Here is a 27,677-nt window from a genome sequence, read left to right as displayed (position 1 = left end):
AATTGACTTTTCAGTCACCATGGCAATGTGTGAAATCCCATAATGAAAGAGCACTGGTAAAAAATAAAATAAAAATTCAAAATAAAATAAAGCAATCATGAGTCAAACAGTTACTTTATTTATGTTCATTTAAAAACATGAACCTGATGCAGTAAATTATTGCAGATCTTAGAAACCAGCACATGAACGATTGAGCCAGGAGAGCATACAGTGGCGCCCTCCCCTGGCCACAGACTGCAGGTGCACACCACGGTTTGTTCCAAGCCAGCAGTGCAGAGAAAAAAATAATAAATCATCATCATCAACTACAGCAAGAAATAAAGACCAAATAGAAAATTATAAAAGGTAAAGCAGACATTCGCACCTCCGGAACAGTGTGCGGCGCTGCGTACAAACTTTAAACTCCATAAATGAACTTGAAATGCTTGCTATGAAACAAGAAGACCAGCCAAACTTTGTGCCCAGCTACATTTATGTGTTGAGGGGTTGCTCAGAGCTCTGTCAGGCCAAGAAAACCCCACACATCCAGATAGGGCCCAACGAAAAGACACTAACTATTTTTTTAAAAATGGAGCAAAAAGCAAATTCACCTGATCAACACATGGCTGAAGCTCTCCAAAATAAAAAGGAGGCCAGAACTCAATCAATCAAATGAGTAAACGGGAATAATGATCACGTCAGAGGTAGGGAGAGTTTTCATTTTTGAGTAACTTTTTGGGTAATTGGGTAATATTTCAAAGAAGCAATGTCATTTAATAGGAGTTTGAGTATGTGTGCAACTTGTGATGATTTTTTGCCGATACCGTAACTTGCACTTTTTATATAGTGGTAAAACAAAGGATCCAAAGAGTTACTCAAGGCTCTCGGCATGCTCTCTGCCCACCTCTGGTAATGATCGCTCGTCACTACCCGCATTCAACCAACAGCAACTCTCACCATCACAACTGGAAGCAGAGACACACAGAGGGAGAAGCAGAACTCAAAAGCAACACACAAACTGGGGCCGATATAATACAGAACCGAACAGACGAACCGAGGAGCGACGTCAGAACAAAGAACTATTCTATCAAATGTGTAGAATGAGCAAAGTCTGCAAATTTGTCTGTACAAATGATCTTTGGAGCTAAAGTAAACCTAGCTTGCTCAATGGACCCCCCTCCCCCTCCTCTTCCCACAGTTAGTGACGCAGTCCGTCGCTTCGGAAAGGAAACGTCCCTTTTTAAATATCACATAGTAATGCAGTTTAAAATGTCACCCAGATGTTTTCATTTTTTTTAACATTACTCAACTACTGATATAGGTTTTACTCTTTTATACTTTAACTTCTGCGAGTCATGGAACACTTTTCCATTTTTTCTTTTTATACATTTTTTGAGAGACGGGGCAGCAAATATATATTTAGAGTCTTATTCTTCTGCAAGCTGCTTTCTCTAACAAGAAGGCTGTACAGAGCCTTAATGTATGTGATTACAAAAAACTAAAGAGGAAGTCATGATTTCATCAGTCGCTGTTGAAGGCATTTAAATGTGAGATGTGAAGAGATCAGGAAAGGTGGAAGGACTGCTGGCCCTCTCGAGCTGCAATCAACAGTTTCTCTCTCATGATCTCTATGCTGGAGTAGTCAGGCAGCTTCAGGTAGTTGACGCAGGTCATGACCGATGGGAGGAAGTCATCCGGGTTCTCCGACGACTCAAAAGTCTTCCTCACAATGGTCAGCGGGGGATTCAAGCTCCGAAATCCTGACAAACAAAAGGACAGGCTTAGTGGCATAACAACCAAAAAGCACCCTGTTCACACATGTACTGTAATGTGCACTACACATCTCACCTCCCACTGGCAGTCGGGGGCTCCCTGTGACAAACTGCAAGAAGAGCCTCTGCTGCTCGGCATCAAAGCTGCTCAACACCTCAAACAGGAACCGCACAGCACGACTGAGAACACACAGCAAAAAACAGTGAACTATAGAATACACCTGGTCCAACACGACCTGTGCTCTTTAAAAAGATTATGCACCAACTGCATATTTAAATCATTTCACCTGTCGTGTGTGTACCCATGGTCCGGTCGACAGCACTCCATAAGCGTCTTCACATCCCAAGTCTCTGACTTACTGCCACACAGCAACTGGTCCAGCTGCAGCACAAAAACATGTTCAAAACATTCCACTTCACCAGTCCAGTTTAGTTTAAAGCACACTTACCTCTTCTGGATAGAAATACTGCAAGTGATGCAGTGGGAATACAGACTCAAATCCTTCACGAAATGATTCAAACTGTCTGGACACACCTTCGTTTAGAGTCCAGTAGACCACCAACTGGAAAAAAGGATAGCACAGAATGTTACATACAAAGAACAGTTTAACAAAACAAATTTTGGCCTAGACTTAAGAGAAACATTATTGATTCACAAGCCCCATCATCTTATCAAAGCCCCATATATACCCTGAGGTACTCCTCTAGGTTGTAGATCGTCACAGCGATATCTTTGCCTCCCTTCTTCAGCTCAATGTTTGGGAATCCTGGGAGTGTGAAGTCCAGGCCCAGATCCTCCACTGAGCAGCCATTCATGTTGAGGCTCTCCAGCGCCTGCTGCAGGGTTTCCCTTGTCTATTACAAACAACAAAACATTGTGTCTTCAGTGTTTTCATTTGGAAACCCAAAGAAGAGTGTAGTTCATCATGTACCTGTGATCTGTCCTGCTCTAATCTCTTCTTCTGTCGAATGATATCCTCCAGGTGCTGTATGGACTTGGCCACAGCTGGGTCGATGTTCACCAAGTCATGTGAGCTGATGGACGGCTCATGTCGCAGCATCCACTTATAAAAGGGTAAGCCCAAAGGCAGATCCAACTGGAAGACAAACCAGAATTACACAACAGTCTTTCGAAACTTCCAAAATGCAAAGATGCAAAGGAGTGCATCTTTACCAGCCTGAAGTCCATGATGGCCTTGGCCATCAACTTTCCTAGGAAGCGGAACTTCATCTTTATTTTGGCAATGTGTGCTGGTTTGGTTGTCCTACCAAAGGGAACAGCAAACAGCCCCCTTGAGCAGAACATGTATTTGGTTCCTTCTTGGCTTCCTGGATAAACATGACGTACAAAAAGAATGTTAACAGAACGTAGAACAAGGCCATTCAGAGGAGTTTCTAGAGATTTGAAGGTTTTGTACCTTTAGGGTTTGACAGTGTGACCTCTTCGCCCCTCCACAGGCCCAGATCGGCCCGCTGCAGCTCCTGAGACACAAGGGCATAGAACTCCAGAGTGGGGCCAAGTCCCGTGCCAACCTAAAAATGTTTGCAAAAAGGGTCCAAATTTAATGAAGAACATTACAACATTCCACACAGCAACAATTCATTACCTCATTCTCATACTGAATCTCCAACATGGCTCTAGAGCTGCCCAAGTCCTGCATGACAGACTCCGCCTGTTTAAGCAGCTCATCGCGGTTTATCGTTCTCTGCACATAGTAAATATTAAAATGTTAAATGTTACATGTACAATGAAAGTAAATTAAATAAAACCACAAAAAAGCACCTTTTTCCTGTCAAGACGTGGTGCAACTCTGCTGTCCTGGGAATCTGACTGGTTGATTTCTGGGTTTGTGTCGAGTAATCGCTGCATGGCTCTGTCACGATCGAAGGCTGTTACATAGAACAACATCTGCCGGGTATCAAAAGGGAAGAAGAACGGGCTGCAGAGACACAGCAGAGTTTAGGAGCCATCTTAAAGATGTGGTTCTTTAAAAAATAAAAATAAAAATCGCTCCACACTTACCAGGTCTTCCCCAGCTCAATGAGCCACGTGGGAATGTTGCCTGTCATGATGACCAGTGGGTCCTGCAGCTGACGGTTGGCTTTGGCTGTCAGCTTACTGTTGATAAACTCAGTGGTGGAGATAATCTCCTTACATGCTGCATTCTGAAAATCACAAGTCAAGCCATGAGCTTTAGAGGAAGACTTCAAAAGGTATGAGAACTTATACAAAGGGATACATACTTCATACAAATAAAACCAGTATCTACTGATGGAGTGCAGGACCCTCAGCAGCAGGATGACCTCTAAAGAAGGGTCATCAAAGGTTATAGTCTCTGGTGGCTCCGTAGTGAGGTAAGTGTCTAATGGGTTGGTGACGCTGGGACAAACACCGTCTATGTGTCAAGTGAAACACAGTTAGCCTTTGTTATTCATGATCACCATAGTATCTGATTACACAATACCCACCATGCCACAGCTCGTCCTGCTTCTTGGCATTTCGAGGCGAGGTTTTGGTGGGTGCGGTCTGTGCTCGGCCCCTCTTCCCACCCACAGAGTCTTTGCTGCCATCCTCATCCTCTCTCACAGGCTTATACCTGTTAGGAACACATCCACACAGGTAATCACAACAGTCATAAACAAACATGAGAACTGCAATCATTGCGGCATTCAAAGAGTCATTTTACCAGATGGTGTGCGTTTTGGTCCAGATGCCCGCTCTCCCCAGGGGATTAGCCTCATCATCGGTGGACTCTCGCTCCTCTTCAGCCTGTAGACTGTACTGACGCACTGCCTGGTACACTGTCATGTTGTACGGCAAAAGATGGTCCCCAATGTAGAACTGGAGTCTGTGCCGCACGCTGCCAGAGTTCAGGAACTGTGCCGCCTGAGCCACGACAAAATGTGGAGTTACATTTATTCATGAACTTACACCCACAGAACACTGAAGGAGTGTTTTCACATGATCTGTCACATACCAGTGATTCATCAATTTCATCGTCTGAACCGTCGTCATCACTGTCTTCATCCTCTTCTCTGATTCGACCGTATCCTATAATAGATGGAGGAATTGTGAATAAAATATAAAAAATGCGCACAATGTCTAAAATACAATCAAAGCTGTGAATATAAACTTACCTCTCACCACAAGATATCTCTCAATTGCTTGAACCAGGGCCAAAGGGTCAATCTTTACTGGACCACCTTTCCACTGTTTGACATTGGTGCAGTCAGGGTGCCTCTGCAGCTGACACTTCAGCTGATGAGTGTTAAAGAACTTCAGAGCTTGAGATCCTCTGCAGAGATAAAAGGACTGAGTTGAAGCCTCCATAAAACTCTTACTTTGACATCGTTTCCAGTAAAAACACAGACCTGCTTCCATTTCCATTGCCACTGGGAAAGTCATGAACTTTGACAGGGAATTGCTCCATCTGACTCAAGCAGCTGTTCATCTTGTGCACCAAAGCCAAGTAAGCTCCATTCATTGTAGGGTCCAAACGGGTAAGGGGCTCCATGCCTGGAACCTTTAGAGAAAAACATTTCAAAACTTAAGTAAAAAAAATAAAATAAAAAAATAAATAAAGACGAAAATGCTTTTGCAAAAATGACTAAGCTTTACCGGACAGTCTGTGAAAACATGGAGGAACCGCTTCAGCCGCAAATCACGACTCAGTAAATCTCTGTCTGTGCTGGAGGTCAGATAGAGCAGGAGCTGCTTCACCAGCCCACTGTGCTGGATCTCAAACGATGACACGTCTGATTCACAAACAATATTGGAGATCTCCATCAGACACTGCATGCCACCATCCACCTATGGCACACACAGATATGTCAGATATATTGCAACTGGTAAAAAACTTCACTACAATCATGTTCTGAAGTGCAAGGGATTCTAGTAATAGTTTGGAAGATTTTTTTTTTTTCAGTATTTCAAATGCTAATTTCCCCTGGACATGTCTGAAATGTGAACTAAATCCTGGTTTGAAAACACAAAATCAGGTACAGTACTTGGTATGGTCAGGCCAGTAATGGCTGTTTAATAAAGCTGAATTATGCAATTTACAACCAAGATTTTTGTGAATGCACACTCTGCAACGCCGATGCAGGACTTTCATACTAGCCTATACTAAAGCACTGTATTGTACAACTCCAATGGAATCATTTGGCCAGTATTTGTACCTGCAACCCAAGCTGCTCAGTTGCTGTGCAAAGTCTCTGGAGTACATTCAGCGCAGGATTACTGCCATCCACATTTTCAGAGTTGAAATAGCGTTCCACAAACTTGCTAGCCTGCTCTTTGATCCAGGCTTTTATTTTGTCTCTGTAAAAAATGGTATTCACAGTTATTAGAGAATTTACCATCTCTCATGCAGCATTGTTTTTGTTTTTTTTAACCCAACCTGTTATTAGAAATGGAGTCCTTGGGTGGTGCTCTGGCCAGCCCACTCACTCCTGCTGTGCGAGAGGGTTCAGAGTTGGCATTGTTGGTCTGGGCACCCAACTTGCCCCAAGTTTTGGGATTTAGGCTTGCCAAAAATGAGGATTTGGGTGACTGCGTACTGGTTGGGCTTTTAGCTGCAAGAAAGAAAATAATTAGATCTATATAGGAAAAAATAACAATTAAAATGTACCTTTATTTCAAATAAAAATCATAAAAAATGTAGAACTTACCCTGATTGTCTACTTTATCATCATCCCTTGGTGGAGAATATTTTGGCCTTCTGGGCCCTCTTTTTGGCACTCGTTTTCTCTTCAAGACATCACTTAAGCGCCTCAAATGAGACAAGTTTTTTGTTAATCAGGTTTAAAAGCAAAAGTACTGAATTCACATGAAATGCATCACAGGTGCAGTTCAAGACTCTTGCATAGAGGTACTGGTACTGAAACCCAGTATCATAATAGCACCAGAGCCAAGTGTTAACACCCCACTGGATCAATAAGCTCAGCATTCACATTAGTGCTGAGTTAGTTGCATAAATGTCACATAGTCAAATACATGCATAAAACTTTACTCCTCTGCACGAGACACATCCCATGCACAAATTTTTAACAATACCCATCTATACTCAAATCAAAACCCTGCAATGTGTGCACTCTTTACCTGGCTCGCTCATGTCAACTTCACTAATGTTAACATTCGAAAAGACACGAAAAGATGTCCACTCATGACTGCTTTATTTTGGTTATAAGGATTTATAGATCTCAGTAGAAAGGGGAAGGCATGCAATAAGTTGTCTGGAGATTTGGGAATGAATGCCGAGATAACAGGCCTTTTATAGATGCACTGCTTACTACTTCTGTAAAAATAATTGCGATTCCGCATGGACCTGTTTTTCTGTGAGTGCCGTTTAGGGAAGACAGCAGCAAACTAAATGCTAAGGCTGGGCTTTATAATAAAAAAAAACTGTAATCTAGATTTTTTTTTAAAACATGGAGACAGAGTGCAGGTGCCCTTGATTTTCAGGTTGACATTTATTTAAAACGTGAATAAATCGAATTAGATTTATCGCTGTTCTACATGCCAACCCAACCCCACTTTAAGAGTGAGTGATGCAAAGATAAACGCTGGTAAAACTCACCCCTGTGGGCTGAGGTCCAGGGAGTCGTCCATGCTGTGCTGGTAGCTGGGTGAGCCCAGGTCTGCTGTAGCATTATTAGAAGAGGTGGTGGAGGCTGTGCTGTTGCTGGTAGGACACAAGCTAGCAGTTCCACTTTGACATGCTTTGGGAGGACTGGTCACCAGTAAACTCTCAGATTCAGCCAAATTCTTAACCTGGTGCATCACACCTACAGACAACAAGCACAACTTAGCATGAACGCAAATGCAAATAAACAAGGGCCAAAAGACAACAGTTATGTTACCTTCTCTTCTAAAATAAACACTGAAGACATCCGGTAACTTTTGCATCAAGATCTCAGCCATTTGTAGAGACCCCACTACAATCTTCAAATCCTGACTGGACAGCATGGAGGCAATGTGACTGTTGAATTCACAAAACAGAATTATTTCACAGCAGAATAAGAAACAGAAATTTTCCCTTTTTCTACCATTGATTCAGCACCATCTGTAAAATGAGGAAACACACCTAGACACTGCATGGTTCCTCAGTACGTCTTTTAACAGCTCTGCATCTGCAAAGTAGATGATCCTGAGGATGGCTCTAAGGCACTTGTGTCTGACAGCAGGGCCAGCTGAAGAGCTGTACACCTCGTATAGGACCCCAAACAGAGTTTTGATGAAGCACTTGGCAAGCTCTGGGTCCTCCTTCATCAGCTGGGCTCGTGCATCTTCCCGCCGTACCTCCTGATGACTCCCTACAAGTGAAGAAACATAGAACACATCATTCAATCATTACATGATGCATGAAAAAGTATTCATCTGGTGGTTGTGTTAATTACCTGTGTTTGGATTGGCCAAGGGGTTAGGTTTCCTCTGGATGCCCCTGGCTGTTCCTGTGTCCTCATTGATCTGCTGCATAGAGTTGAAGTCAATAGTGTAGACACGGCCAAGGGTCGACAAGCTAATTTCATCCTCGCCATTCTGATGGGCTGTCTGTAGAAACAGAAATGTCACATGCATCACATACAGGTGTTATAAAGACCACAACATTCTCATTTACATTGACAAACATAAAATAAATTGTATATTATACACTTGAGTTAAAACCCAGTGGCAATAAAATACCAAAATACTTGTAAGTAGAAGTTAAGTGTCTCCCAATTGACTTCAATAAATGTGTGCTTGTGGGGAAGGTTTTCTGAGTTTTGGTATTACATTATCATTTGAGATGTAGAGGGTTAAATCATTAACATCTCCGACTCGATAATAAACCATTTCATACTGCCATTTAATTATTACAACTTAATGTTCAGAAAAATGTTTAATTGAATCATCCAGCTTTAGGGTTATTATAAATACTAGCATCAAGGAGTGTCATGTTAGTGTATTTCTGTTACAATATCTCTCAAAAAAGACAGTCATACAAGAGAAGGTTTATTAGTAGATACAACCCAGAAACTACAAAATATAAATCTAGCAATCACAGAGTGTGAGAGTGAACACAGTGAGAATGTGCTGCTCTTGGTTGTACCTCAATAATGCGACTGTCGATGCGATTGTACGGGTGCCACAGTCCACGATCATCCCTCCATTGCCAAATGGCCCCTTCGGTTGTTTGCGCACTGCCCTTCTTCAGCATTACGTCAACTGCAAAGATGCCCTCTCGAGGCAAGCAGGGCATCAACTCACTGTCAAAAAAAGTAATTACAGCATGTTAGGGGACAAACTAGTAAATGGTTCTTGAGATTAATGTCTTTGCTAATGCATTTAGTCAGAAAAATAAATGTTACCATATAAGAGAGGTCAATTCATAAAGCTCCTGGGGGCTTCTGGGTACCAGCTCAATTTGTTCTTGGCAACTGCCATTTGATGCACCACACAAGAGGAAGCGCAAAGTTTCAGCTATGTCTGTTTGAAAAAGTAAAGGATTTATAGTTACATGCATGTTATTCTATACAATGACAATGTGCCACATAACGACCAAACTAGGTAATGTGTGTCTTTACTTACTCTGCTTCATGAGCTGGACTGCCAGGCAAGGGCAGTTGGAGCACATAAGAGAAAACATGCGCACCACCATAATGAACATGCCCGAGCTGAGGACAGGGGGAGTGACTACCAGCAGCTGCTGTATGTTTGTTAATAGGTCCCGAGAGGCCACCTCCTGGAGCAGGTTCTGTTCGTGCAGGTATCGAATAAAGTCATCATGAGGGTCAAAACTTTTACATTTTCCTTCATAATAAAGAATGACAACTAGAAGTCTACAAACCTCCTCATGCTGGAAGTTGTCTACAAGCCTCGCAAAACAGAGACAAGTGCTTTCAACTGATTTTTTGTCCTGAAAGAAATGGAAGAATAGCTGAGATCATTTACCTGTTCTATTAGTTCTTTTCACAAATATGCTGTCGGTAGATCCAGTACCTGATGTGTTAGCCTCTGTGTGAGCAGTGGAAGAGAATCCGCAACAAAATGAAACTCATCAGGAGTTATGCTCTGGCAGCAGTTAGCCGCTATGGCCAAAGCATTCCTCTGAGCATTGATGCTAAAGAACTCTAGGTAAAGCAAGCAGTCAGCAAGCCCACCCTAGAAAAGAGGGCATTTTTTTTTAGATTACTCGTGTACTGGTGTGAGTTACCATTTTCACAAGTACACAATGAAACACTTACAGCCTGCAAAATGGCTTTGCTGTGTCGCCTTGACAACATTTCCAAGGCAGTGAGGGCCTGCTCTGCTACGTCAATGAATTGAATCACCTTGAGCTGCAAAGAAGACAGTCACACCAAATATGAAAAACAGACCATTGCAGTACTGGAATTTAAAAGGGGCTGGATGTAGGAAGAAAAAAAATCTCTTCCCATTTTACTTTTATGAATCAATATCTTTACTGATTAACTGACATTTTTAAGATCCACAATGACTGCCCCTTTAAGCTTGTTGGCTTAAGCTTAGTTGAACAGGGTCAGATTTTCAAGGACATTTAACATTGTAGATGCTGAAACTTCACGAGGCAAGGGCACGGCCAATGATAAAGCAAAGCAAAAGGTGGGACCAAAAGAACTGTGGTGTATATGTATTTTTTATTTACTTACATTTTCCTATTAGACCAATTTCTCTGAATGAGTCATCTGTCACTGCTCTGCTCCTGTGTGACACAGGTCAGGAGCGAGCGAGAGGGTAGTGAGTGGGAATGTGAAGATGTGAACTCCCACTTCATTTTAAATTATTATTAGATTTAAGTTAATTAATTAGTTAAAATGCATTAGGCTTATTAGCTAATCCTGCTAATCCTACATTTTGTCACCAGTTTAGTAGGCTACTCGCAGGAACTACTTGTCTGTTTCAGACTAAACCAAAACGTTGTCAAAATAGGATAACTTCAATATGCAGTCCTTTTTAATGAAGTGGGTCAGAAAACAGGTGCATCTGAACAGCTGGAAAGAGCAGGCTGCTGAGTTGCTATAGTGATAATCAAACTACACATAGCACCTTTAAATCCAATGTCATACCTTCTCAAGGAAGACAGGAATAGCATCAACGACCACAGCAGAAGATCGAGGGAGGGCCTCCATCATATGTGAGTGCACGAGATGCATGATTCATCTGAAAAAATAAATAAAAAACAATAAGAAAATTTTAAAAATCAATACATTTAAATTTCAATCACCCAACTAAATAGTTTTTATTGGAGTTATACTCACAATATCAAAATTATGCTCCATCTGTAACAGTGTTATCTGTGGAAATATAAATATTTAGTTCTCTCCTTTAAGCTCCATAACAATGACAGTTCAGAGATCATGAAAAGGCTCAATACTCACTAAAGCAGGCACCACACTTTTGACAGGGAATCCCCCCAGAGTCTCCTCATTGCCCATAACCAGAAGCTGACACATTTCGATGGCTGCTTGGAGCTGCTGAGACTCATCCCCTGTGGCCTGAAGGCCTTGTAGTAGCTGCTGAGCTTTAGAGCCTACAAACAAACAAACAATATCTTAAAAGCCATGAAAATGTTTAAGTGGAAAATGATGTAGAAATGCCATTCTTACTTGCTCCACTTCCTATGGTTCTGTGGAACAGCTGGGACATTCGCGGTCCGAGAGGTCCAAACAGATGTGGAGGGAGACCCCTGGCCTCCAGAAGGGCTGAGGAGAAACAAACAAGGAGGTTCAAGAAGCATCCAGATCTGCATATTCCCTTAACAGTTAACATACCTTGAAGCCTTCCCATTTCAGAATCATCTGACTCACTCTCTCCAGAGGTGGTCATGCCTACTGCTCCTGCGACTGAACTCGAAGCTAAATGAGGGAGAAAACAAAAGATTGTTTGAGCTGATGACAATGAAAATTGAATGACATATATGTGTAGCGTGAAAGAAAATATTACCTGAAGCTCCTTGTGAAGCCTCGTCCGTACGCGCATTAGAGGAGTTGGCCCCATCCTGGTTGTTGTCGGAGTCGGCCATTTTTTCTTGTCGGCGAGCGTCGGCTGCCCCACGCTTGCCCAGGCCCGAGCCCCGCCGACTAAAAGCACAAGTTAAAAAGTAAAGGATATGGGTCTCCAAATGATTTTGAACACATTTTTAAGCCCAGTTACCTAGTGCTGGCACAGGAGCCCGTGGTCTTCTGGCGTGTGCTCCGCCGAAAACTGGGGAGCTCTGCTGGAGGAGACTCGCTGCGTTTCTTAGTTGATTTTCTCAAACCTAGAGCAGAAATGTTCAAATAGATTGTTGCTGTTCAGAACGACAAATGTAACAAATTCAAGAATATTACAGAATATAAACATTATGAAGAAGTAACATAGTTCAATGTTAGTGCGTTATACCTGTTCCACATTCTACGTACTGTAATAATGGAGATCAAAACAGTTGTGAAATTTGCGTGGAGTTGAGCATTTTAAAATGCTTGACAAAATGGAGGGACTTTTTTTAACGATAAAAGTGCATGCAATATTTTGACCCTTGGTTATGCACTACTATGCTGTGCCGATATTTAATTAGTGATTAGCTCTGTATTCTAGGTATAACATTACATCTGCTGAAATAAACTTCAACCAATTCCTTCTTGACATTATTTGTGATGTGATATGTGTATAGTTAATAAGCTTTTCATGAATTCTAGGCAGTGAGGAGTGACTGAAGCAACAACTCCAGGTATGTAGTTGAGGGGTCAACATATTATGGTTAAAAGCTCTATCCTTTTAGAAAAAACACACACATATATACAACTGAGCCACAGTGGCTGAAAGGTGAGATTTGGGGAGGGGGGTTGAGTTTGCAGCTTGATCAGCTGGTGAAACATGTTTAGACAGCCTGGAGGGACCTACCAGTCGCCCCTGCTTTGTTCCCATTCATTCAGATTCATGATAGCTCATTTTATAGTATAAAATGGTACAAACACCAGTCACAGTCAATCAAAACAAATTACAAATGAATAAACCAATATTAATTTACAGTCATTTACATTGGAAGTGCGACGGTATTTTTCAGATGAAGAATATACTATACACTATTGCATCATATCTAGCAAATAAAGTTATACAGTGACAAGTTATGTAGTGAGATCTGGTCCATCAGTGATATTTATAGATTAAGCATACAATCACACACTGGCGTCTCAGCAATGACACACATGTACGCATGCTCTTGTTTCAGGCTACCGCTTCTCGTGTCTGAAATCTGAGCCGTCCTCTTAGCTCACTGAAGCCCACAGTCTTCACGTGCAAGTATGTTTGCCCAAGCATCAAATACAACATGCATCTGTAAAATGGTTACCTGAGCCTAAAATCTTGTTAGAAGCGGGCTACCTGTAGGCTCAAGAGGGCCTCTGTAGTACCTGTCTTGAGTGCAAACACCAAATGCATCTAGTCCCAGTGGTGAAGAGTGAGGTTTTGTAACCGATGCTGTGACGCTGCCTGGATCACTGGCCCTGTGACATTTAATCCCAGAGGAGTAACCTCCATCCAAGCGCACACAGATAATGTGCTGACCCTCAAGTAGCTGCTAGTGAACCTTTTAAAACTTTAAAGCAGTTTAATAAATATGCACAATTTGATTTTAAATGAGTAGGTGTTACAGAATGATCATTTGACTTACTTGCTAGCTTAGCTTGTAATCCAGAAGGCCCAGGTTTGGATGCCTCAGTCTTTGAAGAGCCGGGCAGGGACAGCTTGGGTTTTGGCAGATTTACTTTGGGGTTGAAGCGTGCTGCCCACTCAAATTTTGATGAACTGGAAGATTTGGCCTGCTCCTTGTCCCGGGTACTTCGCCGTGGGGACGGGCTTGAAGCTGAGCGAGAGCGGCGAGCTTTAGTCTGGTCTTTTCTCTGTTTAACGCGGGCCCCCTGCGTGGCAGTGCCGTGAGCACCTGTGGTAGAGGAAGAGGATGAGGTGGAGGCAGAAGAGGAGGAATCCGTCACGTTGCTACACCCAGCTTTGGCTGAGGCGGCCGATTTAGACGCCAGCTTGGTGAGTTTTGCAGTTCTGCCCTCGGTACGATTGGGGAGGGACCCAGTGGTGCTACTCAGCCCAGGGAGAGAGTCTGCTTTCTTGCGTTTCTGAGTTGGTGAGGCCGCACTGGCCCCACTTTTCTTACTCTGACCTCGACCTGACGGTGCAGGTGCTTCTTGAGCAATTGATCTCTTCTTGGCCTTTGCTGATGCTTTCTTTGTCTCTGAGGTATCCTCTAAGGGTGGGGAGATTGATTTGGATTTTTTTGCAGGAATCGGTCCAAAAGAATTAATTTGGTCAGAAGCTTCACTTCTCTTTAAAGCGCGGGTGCTTTCACTTTTTGATGGTTGGCTTTGTCGTTCTTGTTCAGATGTCCCTGCGGCCTCTGGGTCGCCTTGTAACACAAATGAAGCCACGGACAGACTAAGACCACTTCTGTCAGGGGGAGAAAAAAAGGAAAAGAATTTTATTGTCCTTTGAAAATTAACACATCTATTGTCACATATATGGGGGATATTTGCGCCCTACAAAAGGTGTATTCACTTGTTTGGTTGAAACAGATGGATTAAGTGCCAACCCTACATGCATGCATGCACACACAGTGAGGACCAAATAGAGAGAAGCGGTACCTTCTTGTGCTGTGCCCTCTGGACTGGCCAGTGGCTGAGCTGGCTGTGGCTTTGGAAGCCTTAGTATTAGGTCTTCTATGCTCAGGAGGGGAATTTGCGTTATGTTTTACCTGCTCTGACTGCAACCTGTAAGGTTGAAAATCAAAGAGCAACGAGTATAGATTATGATCAAAGACCCATCATCTGATTAAATCATACGTCTTTAAACAGCAATACAAATGAATACAGCAATACGTTTGTGGTAAGTAAGACAGCCACTCCTTTGCATAGGAAAATAAATTACACTTTTAGTTAGCCATAGAGCAATTATACCAGAATCTCATCAATGCTTCTGATTAGGTTGTGGAAATCCGCAAAATTATGGAATTTTTTTTTTTTCCTAAAAGGGTCCAAAGGAAATTAGTTATAAGGTCCACTCACCTTCCCACGACTGTTTGGTCTTGTGGCTGAGCCGCAGCAGTGTTCCTCTGAGAACGGCGCAGTGACCCCCCTGGATTGGAATTAGGCCGGTTGGACATTGGCACCTCTCTCCTGAAGGGACATACCCTTTCTAGACACTACCATTCACTGTAAGAAGAGAAGTAGATTTTAATTGGGATTATGAGGCCGTATATTCATACAATGTATTTGTGCAAGGTCCTCCCTCCACAGCTGTCTAAAAGTGTGTTTATGAAAAATAAACAATATTTTAATTAGCCAGTAACTTGCCATTTTGCGTGTATTGTTTGTCAAGTGAATAAGAAAGAATGTATAATTTTGACTAAATTTTAATGGTATTCTGTAAGCAGCTGCATACATAAACTCATTAAGTTTTATCAATAACCCAGTAATAAACGTCGACGGGAATTCTTCAATCGAAACTATATAAGGTGGCTCAATTACATAAATGTCAATCCACTGTATCATAAATACGCCACATTTGGCAAGTACAGGGCCATTTTAGGCCCGCACTGACAGTGCATGCTAGTCTTTGTTTATTCGTCCATTCTGACAACCAGCCAACTACATTGATGTAAGATACGACTTCGTGAAGTACAATCCAGATAGCTTCGCAGATAACTTGCTCAACTGTTACATTTACCTACCACAGTAAAGGTCTACGACCACGTACAGTTTTAATCCAAAAGATTTATAGAGGCCTGTACTTCAGTCGTTCCCAGTAGCGCCGACTAGCATCTTTAGCTTCTAGCACAGAAGATTTGACAGTAGTGCGTTAGGATTGTCAGACTGACAGAGATACAAATTGATCCGTTTTGGGTTACACAAGCACGGAAACCAAAATATGGTGCGTGACGCGGAAAAGATGTTGTGGTTCTTGACACACAGAGTTTGCTAAAGTTACGTGGGCTAACGTAGCAGTTGCCGAAGAAATGCGTAGTTGGCGTAAGCTACCGGTCTGTCAAGCCCGTCCTCCAGCAGGTCAAGAACATACTCCAGTCACCGTGATCTAATGTTGACCCACACATCACCACTATCAATATGCGTGAAAAGCACCCGCACACAAACCCCACTAACGCCAAACAACACAGGACTGAAGTGTTCCTGTCGCAAAGGCAGCACGGCCACACGCTCTTTCTCAGGCTGTTTGGATGAAATACAGCTAGCATGCTATAACATACTCAAACCTTACCAAGTTAACGTTAGTTAGCTAGTTAATGATTACAGTTAGTAGCACATAATCAAAGTTTAACTTGTGATTTCAACGTCATGTTAGAGACAAGTCAATTAATCACATATTTTTTAAACAAAATCAAACATATACAAGTGTCACGTCGATACGTTACCCGGTCACTTTCAGTAAAGTAGTTTCCCTAAAATCCATATAATTCCACTGATTAGGCAGAAAATACAATGGACAAGTAAGAGTGTAAGATTTAAGGACCCTAACTAGCGTTTAGTGTTGATTTTAGGCCAAAACTAAAACCGAACAGCGCAGGCTAATGTCTGAGCGTCTGCTAATCAGCTACAAATTCAATTTAGCACTAACTAGCAGCATGTCAACAGTGTCCAATCTACCATTTAAGAAACACAGGGACGCGCCGACGTTTATGGTTTATATCCAGTGTAAATCTTCTCTAAACACCAAGTAATGCGACCAGTAAGCTAGCGCTAGCTTAGCTCTGTAATGCAGGCTGTTTATTGAATGACGCTAAGAGCTAACAGTGGACTGACAAAAATAAACACCTGACTAACCTAAATCGGCAAACTGTGGTCTACTGCTCGTTTGTGATTGAATGAGAATCTGAGAACTCACCAAATTAGGTTACAACTTTTTTCTACGTCTGTCATCCACGACACTGCCAAAATAATCGAGCGTTGTATCGTTTGTTTTCGGCTAACCTTGGCATAAAGCTAATTATTTTTGTGTCGATGAAAATTCGAGCATTGGTTTACCAATTATCTCGTTGCCAGGACTGACCACAACCAGTAAACCATTAATACACTATAATGTCGGGACTATGAACAACCAGTGTAAGGTTAATCCTTGAATAGTTAGCGGTACCTGACAACATATGAAGCTAACATTAGCGTGTCATCGCTAGCCAGCAAAAAAGAGAAATGGCCTCTGATGCCTTAAGACACAAAAACAGGAAAGCAGGAACGGGATTCGACACATATTTTCTTAATACTGAATCCCATTCCGTCGGCCTGTATCGGTTGTTGTTTAGCTCGGATGTCCACAAGGCTGTGTGCTGAGTTGTCATGGATTAGTTGTATTAGTGATCATGTTGTTACCTATTTGTTCCAGTGTTGTAGTTGTACAGACAGTGCAGCAGCTCCTCTTGTCTCTCTCTGCCGCTGATACTTTCACATCAGCTGAGGACCCACTACTGCAGTATACATCCGCCTCATTTATCCGCCAAGGGACTACTTCACCGCATCCATTTGGCTCATTTCTGAAAACCTCTCACTTTGCCACAACGAAACGCGGACTTTATCATGCTAAGGATGTCAAAGCACGCATATGTAATTTATGTTAATCAGAATGAAACACTTAAGCTGCCTATTCAATTTGTTAGTTGGGTTTATTTGTATTAATACGCTAGGTCGTGACCCCCCACCCCCACCAGGTGCTACCATAGAATTTTGAATTATTGTATTTGTAAATTATGTTTAAAAACAAACATGTTTTTATTATGATGCACTTTTTGTTGTCAGTTACGGGTTTGAGTCTGAAAATGGCGTCTCTACTTGGAAAGCAACTATATGAAATTACAGGTCAAGGTCCACCTCCTGAAAAAGATTTCTTTCAACTCATTATTTCCCATGATGAGGTCAAGTATAGTTTCTATTTTTTCCTACATTAATGTCATGTGTCTGTGGACAAACTTTCTAATATCCTATCAGTATGTTTTCACTGAAGAAATGATTAGCTTATCCAATTATCAGGCATGATCACCTTCTGTATACAAATAAAGACATGAAACAGCTAGTTAATTGTAATAAATAACATGCCTCTCTTCTGTAAGAAATATACAATAATGGTATAATGTTATGTTCTCTGTTCACTGAAGGACATATGGAGATCCTGGAGAATTTCTTTAAGACCTGGGAGGAGGGGTGCTCCACCCCAAGAACAGAAACTATCCCATCAGGATTTTCTACAACATAATAGATTACAGCAGGCATGTCCAAACTATGGCCCGGGGGCCAAATGCGGCCCTCAGACAAATTTTTCTTGGCCCTCGGGCTTCCAGGTGAATTGGCCCAAATTACCTTGCATCAATAAAAAAATTACTTTTTACTGCAAGTTTTTTGAAAATCTTCCTTGAGAAAGCTAATATTTAATATTTAGTGTGTGGTTTTAAGGATCTTAGAATGAGCCATCAATCTTTATTCATTCTAACATGTTAAACATGCACATATTTTAATTATTCCCTGTGCTGAGCACCAGTCTACGGCCCTCGATTGGCCCTTTGCTTTGTCTGTCTTTAGATATGCGGCCCTTGATGAAAAAAGTTTGGACACCCCTGGATTACAGCGTAAGATTTTAAATTTAGCTGTTGGGGTTTTTGAGTAAATGTTGTATTGGCTTGCCAAATCTGGTCACTTAATTGACAAAATGCATTCAAACTGGTATGGCCAATAACCTATCATTTTGCTCCTTCATTTTTGTGAACTAAGTGTAGTGTATTTTGAAACTCTTGCAGAAAGAATAACAGCTGTGTTTGGGCAAAGAATCTTGGACTACACAAAGTTGCTTTGTAAAGGGAAATTTGATTATCTAGAAAGACTACCTGAAGACATTTTACTTCAAATATGTTCATACCTTCAGTTGAAAGATGTAGCACAGCTTACACAAGTCTCGCGTAAATTCAGGGAGGTGAGAAAGCATGTCTTGCACCGTACATAACACCACAACCACTGTATTTTAATGTAAAAAAAAAAAATCTGCTCCATAAGATTTAGGCTACTTATTGTTAGTTATTAACATGCATGCCGTGCAAAAATTCTAATGTATAAAGGTATATGTTTCTTTTGTTTTTTATGCAGTTCTGCAATTCAGAGAAGTTTTGGGAGCAGAGAGTGAGGAATGAGCCCAACTTTACCAATGAGATGGAGGAAGTATGCTGTGCCATGGGCTGTAAGATGTCCTTTTATATTTTGTTCTACAACCAGGATGCAACAAAGGAATAGTGAACAATAAACCTACTTTCAATGCACTCGTCATTTTTGTGAATTTAACATAATTGCTGCACTTCCTGTTTACATTTGCTCCAGATGACCTGTCCCTGCGCCCTCTTCTGTCTGTCGCACAGACTGCACGAGGGTATTGCAATTCCCTAAAGATCCAGCAGATGGAGCAGTATGTCAATGAAAGTCAGATTTGATCATGGGAGGAGGATCAAGCAAATAAACCCTTTGGTAACGTGTGCAAAACAAAGTGCCGTAATTCTGGTTCCCATGTCAAGGCCTAAACACTACAACAAAACTATTCTGGACTGAAATCTTGCACAGATGGCCCATGAGGACATCAATACTTCTTCCTATATAACCACAAAGATAACACTAACATGAGGTATGTCTGTTTTTCTTCTCAAAATGATTACAATCCTTATGGTTTATTGTAGACTTGTGTGACTGTAGAAAGCATGGCAAAATGACAGTGACTTAACAGCTGTAGTAACTATCCCATTATAAGGGTAGTTAGTTGCAAGGGAAGTTAATGCCATTTCAAACTTATTTTTGGTCCTTTGTCAGCAGCATGTCTGACAGAAAAAGTGAGTGTCCACAGCCAGCGGCCCTGACTGGTGCTGTGTGGACTATGGCCTATTATTAGCCTCTGAACATTGGATACCGCCTTCTCAGCTGAGTCTAGTCTCGGAGGAAAAATATTCATTACGTAACAATGAGCGATCTGTCTCCCAGTCCTATTTCCTGAATACCACAGCAGCAACTAGGCCTGAAGCCGAACGAGAGCAGCCTCATGTCCACTTGTTTGCTGTACTCATTCAGAGCAGGGGTGTTTATTTTCCATGTATCCCTTTGCCTCCGCGCATTGACTAAGCCAACCCCTCCTTCCCATCTCCTCTTTGTGGGTCAGTGATGCAGCCGGAGTGACGCAGCAGTGGCAGCAGCCTCTAGAAGGTGAACAAGAAGAGAAATAAAGAGGGAAACCTGTGAGAGAGCCGACAACAACTGGACACAGATGAAGAGGGCTGTTGGTAGCCTCCCAGTTTAGGCCAGAGGAGCAATGGCAGTGGCGTAGACTGCTCTAGCGGGTCCAAACAAACAACTTAAGTTCAACAGCAGCAGAGGTGTACCAAGAAAAGATCGTCTCAGACCTTTGGTAGGCAACTTAAAATATAATGTTCAGATTGTTTTATGTACAGTATGTTAAAGAAGTGTGCAAGTGTGCAAGAGTGTAGGGTAGGCACAGTCAGTCTTGTGGTCTGTATGGCTTCCTGTCCCTGTGGGCCAAAGCGTTTGAGTTTAGTCATTCTGTTTAATTAGTGGTTTTGATCTAACAAGAAAGATGAACTGACAATTTGTTGTCCTAATCTGATTCATGTTAACTTAAAAGGTACGTTTCAAAAACATTCCAATCCATGCAACTAAGTAAGGATTTATTGTACGGAAAATCGCCATGGGTGTCCTTGACTTTGTTCTTTTTACATTTTAATATCGGCTTAAGTTTTATTGTCAGTTTGCATGTGACATCTTTTCAAGAGGGACAATTTTTACAACATCGCTTGGAGGTCAGAGCGGTTTGACTCTGAAACTATTCGGTATATAGTTTAGTTATAGGCAGAAATATTTTGAATTCAAGTACTACAATGTATCATGTTTTCTGTAAAAGTATAAGGTTGGCAATGATGATTCACTGTAGGTGATGATTCACTGTAGATTCCAATGTGTAAGTTAATATGTGTAACTAGCTGCGATTACAAATACGCTCTTTGATCCAGATCTGATCCACAGATTTGACTTGCAACTTGGTCTGGTGGCAACACCTACTTGCCTACATGGAGAAATATATGTTTAATGCTGTACTGTGAAATATTCTGGATAAACAATAACATCTCCATGAAGATAAGCAGGTGGCATGCACTCCACCAGAAAAATACACAGTACATGAGCAAAATAAATTCAAATAAAATTAAATTGTGCCTGTGCTATATAGATTAGTTAATAATAATTTCATACAAATTAGTATTATACAAGATGTGTAGTGTATATTAAACATTCACCACCCATTGTTACATCTAACATTATAATGATATAATTCTATAGTCCTTATAATTACGTATAACATGTATATTTTATTTAGCAAGAAAAAAATACCTGTCATGGGCACAGTGCAAAAAATCTGAATAAATCTACGTTACTTTGGTCAGTTTTGCCAGAATCTAAGGATCAAAACATTAAGTCAAATATCATGTGACGTTCAGCTGCTCTAATACTATTAGACTACTATGAAAAAACATTTCTCACTTTTGCATGGCTGATTTGCACATATACTTAATATAATGGCTGAACACCATATTGCAGTTTGAAGTGAAGCGAGGACATGTTTTCTGTGTCAATAAAAGTGCTGTTTGTGTCTACAGAACCCAGTCTGAATCCTCTGTCGGCTTTAGCTCCCTCCCATCCCCCTCCCCTTCGTCTGCAGTGCTGACGCATCTGGTGCTTTTTACATCACTTCAGCTGCCTTGCTCTAGGTAAACCCGTGGTCGTGTGCACCGTTTCCCGTTGGCGTTGCATGATTATTATACGAGACAAAAATACACATGATCCTGGCTGCAATACATACCAGAATGGTGCCATCCGCAATCTGCAGCACCACACAATGTAGAAAGCGAAATGGCTTGTGTAATGTGGCTCCGGCGATGATGAGGATGTCTGTGGAGCATAAAGTACATGTTAGAGGGCTTAAGTATTCGGCTGCTAAACAAGAGACAACCCGACTCCCTCGTTTCTATATTCTGTGGATCCTGTAATATTGGATTTTACATTGTGTCTGGCAGTTCGGTCTGGCACAGAGCTGGTGTGTGATGTAGCACACTGCCTCTCTCCGCTCTGCCTACAGCGCGTTGGCATGCTTAATAAAAGTTGCTATTTCCTGTTCATTGCCTGGGCATTAAATACGTAGAGTACGGGTCCATTTGATTCGGATGTGTATGCTACATGGAGTGTATTTTGATGCAGCATGGACATGGAAGTAGAGCCAGAGTAGGGCAGGGCAGTTTTAGCTCAGGACCACTGTCGGCTTCATACATGGAGGACACTGGAGCTAGGAGTCATTTGCTCTGAGAGGGAGGGAGAGGAAGAAAGGCACCAGAAAAAGCACAGCTTCGGACTACACCACTGTTTATCGACCATCACAGGAAAAAATACTTTCGCTTTGCGCTCACTAAAAAGAGTTTTTCAAGTATTGCAAATATATCTAGAGCTTAGCGAAAGGATACTATATGACAACGTTTCCTGTTCTCTCCGCATCAGTCTCTCATATTTACTAAGGTATGTTTTGCATGATATGGCTCAATTTGTTCAACCTGTTTTGTTGCGGAAGTACATTTTGCAGCGATGCATAGTGTCTTTTGTTTTGGCTTTTCGCTCTTGGTTTTAGAAGACAGTTTGCTACTATACACTCTGTGGTTTGGCTTGTGGGACTTTTATGTACAATTGAAAAAGAAAATCACATTTGATCTAAAAGTAATGTATAAGAAGCTGGGTGTGGCAGTGAATGAGAATGCAAAGCTGTATCTAAAGATTTATATGTATTTAGCTATTCATACAGGGACAATGAACCAGACTAATTAATAAATACTGTATGTGGAAAACGATAACTGAAAGCGTCCCATCAAGTATTTGAGTAAAAAGAATGGCTGTTGCTAAGCGTACATAATTAAAGCGCCCAATCAGTGGACAAACGGCAGCAGACTTAAACGCGTTCAAGCAGTATGATCAACTACACTACGCAAAAATCCTTTATGGACTGATGCGTAGGCCTCTACAAAAGAGCGTGCAGTGTGATTAGCGATGTGACCATATAACCATGCAGCTAGAGCTAGCAGACATGCTATCCTGCTGAATGCCAATAAGTACTGCGCCATAGCATGTTGCCATGACAACAGAGGCCTGTCAGAGGGAAAAGGCTTGCTCTTTCAGCAATATTGTATCAATGGCTACTACAATCACATTACAATGATCACATTGTTCAATAAGCAAACAAATATTCCACAAAATGTTAGCTATTCAATGATAAATGTATACATTAAATCAAATATATTACTAGTTTGACTTTCGATTATGCTGTTGCAGTTATCAGTAACCATAATATAAGAATCAACTGGTGACCTCTGCTCACTAGGGTGATGCAAGGGATGATTCATCCTGAATGCGTACTAAAAGTCATTGCTTTACCGATGCAGACAAACCACAGCAGCAGAGACCATGTCACCCGCTGACACATCCCAGAGTGAACTAGCTAAAATCATCTGAAGGCTAAAGCTTAATGGACCATTACTGATATTTACGTAGCCCTAGCCCATTACATTTACTACATTTGTTATGACAATTTTAAGTAGTATAGTGTTGCAACGGTTTCATGTTTAAAATGCCATTACACTGTAAGTAATACACATATAATCACATATGCATGAGATCTATAATAGAACTTGTAATGTGGTTCTTTTAAATTGAATATTTCACACTGAAACTAAAAGGTTTCATGTTCTTAAAAGAACAGGATGTCCTGACTTTTTGTACAACATTTAATGCCCACACAGCACCCCTGGCAATTGACTGCTTCTATCAGAGCATCACTGCCATCTAGTGTTAAGACACATACCAACATTTTAGAATAAAATAATAATGATTTCACAGAAACCATTTCAAACCTTTCAAAAGATAATGCAGAATATATGTAATAATTGTGTTTTCTTTTGTTCTGTGTTGTAGATGACTGTGGTGTCTCCATGCACTCAACACCTCATGGATAGTGCTCACCCTCAGACTGTGCTGTGTAAACTCAATGAGCAGCGCTCACAAGGGCTGTTCTGCGATGTGACTATAGTGGTAGAGGATGTGAAGTTTCGAGCACACAGAAACATCCTTGCAGCCAGCAGTGGCTATTTCAAGAATGCACTTACAGCAACTGAAAGTTGGAACTCAGGTCAAATACTGGAGCTGATGGATCTCAAATCTGAAGTATTTGCAAATATCCTCAACTTTATCTACTGCTCAAAGGTGACGTCATGTGGAGCAGAGGACACAGGCAGTCTAGTGGCAGCGGGCAAGAGGCTTGGAATTCCATTTTTAGAAAAGTTTTCAGAACAAGACACACAGCACTTGAACGTAATTTCCAATGTTCAAAGTGACTCTGCCAAACACACAGACGCCAGTATGCTCGTGCCTAAAAACACAAAGAAGGAGCTTCCCCCTGAATTAGACAGAGGCCCAAGAATTACCAATGCTTTCTCTATGACTGAAGTATGTCCCGGAAACAATCCTTTCACCCCCTTGGCACAGGACAGTGGAGAGAGGCAGTCACCTGATGTGGGACAGCTCCCGTCAAACTACCCTGTGCCCTCCTGCTTTAGTGTGAGCAGTGAGACCACCCATACCCTCTCAGAGCACTCATATGCTGTGAGCCAGACTGCAGATGCAGCCGATAACAGCCAGAGGGACAACAAGAAGCTTTGTAAGCCTTCTATATCACAGTCAAAGCAACTCATGTATCGGAATGCAGGCCCTCTTAAAAAGCGCCACAGGTTGAGAGCCACTTTGACCAAAAGTATCCTTCCCACGCCAGGCGAAGCACACATAGATAACGTGAGTACAGCAGCTCAAACAGTAGATAATGCTGGTAGAGTAGCACCTGCTGCAGTCCTGACACCACCCGCTCTCATTTCAGTCGCAAACACAGACGCCACTTTTGACTGTGGACCACCCACAGCTGCAGATGACGCCTCAAACGAACTGGGTCCACCTCCACTCTCCCCTCAAACCCAGGAAAGCATTTCAGTCTATAGCTGTAACCACTGTCCAGAGCTCTTCACAACTCAGGCCCTTCTTGCCAGCCACAAAACAATCCATAAAAAACGCTTTGTTGGTCATTTATTTTGTAAGTTTTGTCGCAGAAAATTTATACATCTTAAACGTCTTCGCAACCATGAACAAGTGTGTCCAAAAGCTAATAGAGGCCCACCTAAAAATCTTATACAGATAGCCCCCTCAGAGGTAGAATCATGCTGCCAAAATGAATCAAATGAGGAGAGCGTGATGAGACAGCCCCAATCCCCTGGCCTCTGCACCACTGACATCCCAGAGTCTGAAAGTACGGACCAATCCAATCAGTTAAGAGCAGAAAAGACAATAATGACAAGTGCCAATCAGAGAAGATATAACTGCAGTGTGTGTAAGCGAGTCTATGTCACACTATCCAGTCTGAAGCGGCACGAAAACGTACATTCCTGGCAAAGGGCCTATCCATGCCATTACTGTAACAAAGTGTTTGCGTTGGCAGAGTACCGGACCAAGCATGAAATCTGGCACACAGGAGAGAGGCGTTATCAGTGCATATTTTGCCTTGAGACTTTCATGACATACTATATCTTAAAGAACCATCAGAAGTCATTTCATGGAATCGACCCCAGCCTGGCAGTGAAAAAGAAATCAGCCAATGGTGGACTCAAAGCTAGTGTTTATCCAATCAAACTGTACAGACTATTGCCAATGAAATTCCGTAAAACACGATATAAAACATATAGTAACACGTGGTCTGCTGCATCTGAAACAGGGGAACAGGGTGCACAAGACAATAGCCCTCTTATGCCTTCGTTAGAGGAGAGCTCCCATAATGCACCTCTCCCTTTGACATTCATGGTCACAACAAAGACCGTAGCACCAATTGTTCCTCATATCACTGTTGACAAACCTTGTGACCAGGGACTTGGCCAAAGTAAGAACTCTGAAAAAGACAATAATGACACATTCATGAGTTATAACAGCACTCTCCCTTTACAAGTGGACACAGAGGCTTCCACAGATCCTTCAAGTGTACTCATCAACTCTTTAAACAACATCAAAAAGCTCAACGAACTGTCTGCTTCGGCAAAAAAGGTTGAAGAAATGACAAAGGAGCTGCTTCAGTCAGGCCCAGAGAATCTTCTACAGCGCAGAAACGAAAAAACTGAAACATATATAGCCAAGCCTGCATGTTTGGGTCCATCTGCAGACGGAAACCCTCTTCCTCTGTGTCAAATCACTGTAAAGATAGGCAACGAAGCTATCATCCGTCGCAGAATCAAAGGCTCTAAGCTCTTTCCTAAGAAGAAAAGAAGAATGGCTGAGTTTGGACAAGCAGGCAAATCTAGCCTGGACTCAAGTCCTAGTATTAGACAAGATGCTCCCAAGACAGCAGAAGATCCAAATGACTGTGACAATACTGACATGCTCTGGCGTCCATACTATTCTTACAAAGCTAAAAAGAAGAAAAAGAAAATGAGGTTCGACAAACACATGTACGGTGGGCTTATAGATAGCGAGGTGGGTAAAAGTAGTAGGGGGGCAGAAGAACGCGTCTTATCCGGGAATGGGGAGTTGAAACGTACAATCTCAAGGTATAACTGTGACATTTGCGATAGTTCGTTTATAACAGAAAATGGCCTGAGAGCGCACATTATCGGTTCTCATCCATGTTTTTGTAGAACATGCGGTAAACAGGGTCCCCCGGGTGAGGTGCCAGCCGGAGGTGATTATGTCTGTAAGAATTGCATGGAGAACGGATCTTGTTTTGATAGCCAACCTCGAAGTCCTGGGATGGAGAAGAAATATCGTTGCTCTTTCTGTCCTCAGCGTTTCCTCTATCTGGCAACCAAGAACAGCCACGAAAAGAAACATCAGAATTCAAATGACAGCGAGTTTAATTTTGAGGGGTTCTCGCCGAAATATTCAGGAAACCAAAGCGAAGACAATAAGGAAGATATTGTCAAAGCTGAAGATAGCGACGACAGCCGGGATAACTTGAATATAAAAAGTGAAGAGGAAAATTATTTGATAGACAAACCTAAATCAGAAGACACAGATTTCATGTCCACATATGACGACAGTGCATATTCAAATGTAAAAAGTCCACTCTCGCCTTGTTTCGAGTCACAGTTTACCTTAGCACCCCCTAAGGTCAAGCATAAAAAGAGTAAAAATAGACACGAGGATTTGTATTCTAAAGATTCTATGCACCTAACTCCAAAAAAGAGATTTAAACATAAGGATGGTAAGAAAGATGTATGGTCAGGCTTAAACAGTGGTTTTAAGAAGTCTAAGAAACTTTTATGGAGTGGGGAGAGTAAAGACAGCGCTATTTCAAAGTGGGGGTGTAAAGAGGAACCATTCAGTGAAGATATTTAATTCTGCTATTACTTCAGTGTTTTTCTCACTTTTGTATTAATTTTTCAAAAAACCTAGGACTTCCTGACACACTCTTGTACTGTCTATGCATAAAGCTGTAGTGTATGCACATTGCACAATAATTAGCTTTTATTAACAAATTTAATGTTACTTTGAGAGACCGTTTAAATCACATATTTAAGTAACATGTTTTGCTCACTGTACATTGCACTTTATGGTAAATATACCTGTGACATGTCAACTTAAAGGAAAAAAAATGTTTGTGATAAACTTTCTAACACAACCACTCAAAATGAAGTTTGTTTATAATAATATGTTTGAAATGCAACATAAAATCTATTTAAATAAAAGTTGATAATGTTGGCTAATGTTCTATTGCATATGCATGGTTTTATGGGCTAGCAGGGACTCCAAGACTCCAGCATCTGAAATGTCCAT

General features: G+C 41.7%; 2 protein-coding genes across 6 annotated transcripts; one reads left to right on the top strand and one right to left on the bottom strand.

Moving 5' to 3' along the window:
• Positions 1-97: 97 nt before the first annotated feature.
• trip12 (thyroid hormone receptor interactor 12) lies at positions 98-17,278 on the bottom strand. The gene is given in 43 exon segments (XM_020940398.2): positions 98-1,739; positions 1,828-1,931; positions 2,039-2,133; positions 2,201-2,314; positions 2,442-2,606; positions 2,684-2,848; positions 2,926-3,080; positions 3,170-3,284; positions 3,359-3,457; positions 3,535-3,691; positions 3,775-3,917; positions 3,996-4,147; positions 4,221-4,348; positions 4,439-4,638; positions 4,730-4,803; positions 4,890-5,047; positions 5,124-5,275; positions 5,371-5,562; positions 5,931-6,072; positions 6,152-6,326; positions 6,423-6,523; positions 7,331-7,538; positions 7,614-7,732; positions 7,838-8,066; positions 8,151-8,304; positions 8,843-8,999; positions 9,102-9,219; positions 9,322-9,487; positions 9,581-9,649; positions 9,733-9,894; positions 9,978-10,070; positions 10,818-10,881; positions 10,883-10,911; positions 11,010-11,045; positions 11,130-11,281; positions 11,358-11,453; positions 11,523-11,606; positions 11,695-11,831; positions 11,905-12,010; positions 13,403-14,190; positions 14,385-14,510; positions 14,805-14,951; positions 17,121-17,278. Coding segments are annotated over 42 exon segments (6,174 nt in total). The 5' UTR covers positions 14,903-14,951; positions 17,121-17,278; the 3' UTR covers positions 98-1,542.
• Positions 17,279-19,252: 1,974 nt separating this feature from the next.
• On the top strand, positions 19,253-27,602 carry zbtb38 (zinc finger and BTB domain containing 38). 5 transcript variants are annotated; one of them, XM_020940500.2, is made up of 4 exons: positions 19,253-19,404; positions 19,930-20,175; positions 21,437-21,547; positions 23,790-27,602. In XM_020940500.2, the coding sequence occupies exon 4, from the start codon at positions 23,790-23,792 to the stop codon at positions 27,237-27,239; it is 3,450 nt and encodes a 1,149-aa protein (XP_020796159.1). In that variant the 5' UTR covers positions 19,253-19,404; positions 19,930-20,175; positions 21,437-21,547; the 3' UTR covers positions 27,240-27,602. The 5 variants fall into 5 exon arrangements, with proteins under 5 accessions (XP_020796159.1, XP_055022988.1, XP_020796161.1 ...); XM_055167013.1 differs by lacking the exon at positions 21,437-21,547; XM_020940501.2 differs by lacking the exon at positions 19,930-20,175 and having other exon boundaries at positions 19,261-19,404.
• The last annotated feature ends 75 nt before the right edge of the window (positions 27,603-27,677 follow it).

Source organism: Boleophthalmus pectinirostris, unplaced genomic scaffold (genome assembly GCF_026225935.1).
Source record: "Boleophthalmus pectinirostris isolate CB_2022bp ecotype Guang Dong unplaced genomic scaffold, ASM2622593v1 HiC_scaffold_9, whole genome shotgun sequence".
In the NCBI taxonomy this organism is placed as follows: Eukaryota; Metazoa; Chordata; class Actinopteri; order Gobiiformes; family Gobiidae; genus Boleophthalmus; species Boleophthalmus pectinirostris.
Note: the sequence above shows the minus strand (reverse complement) of the source record. Positions and strands in the feature narration are given on the sequence as shown.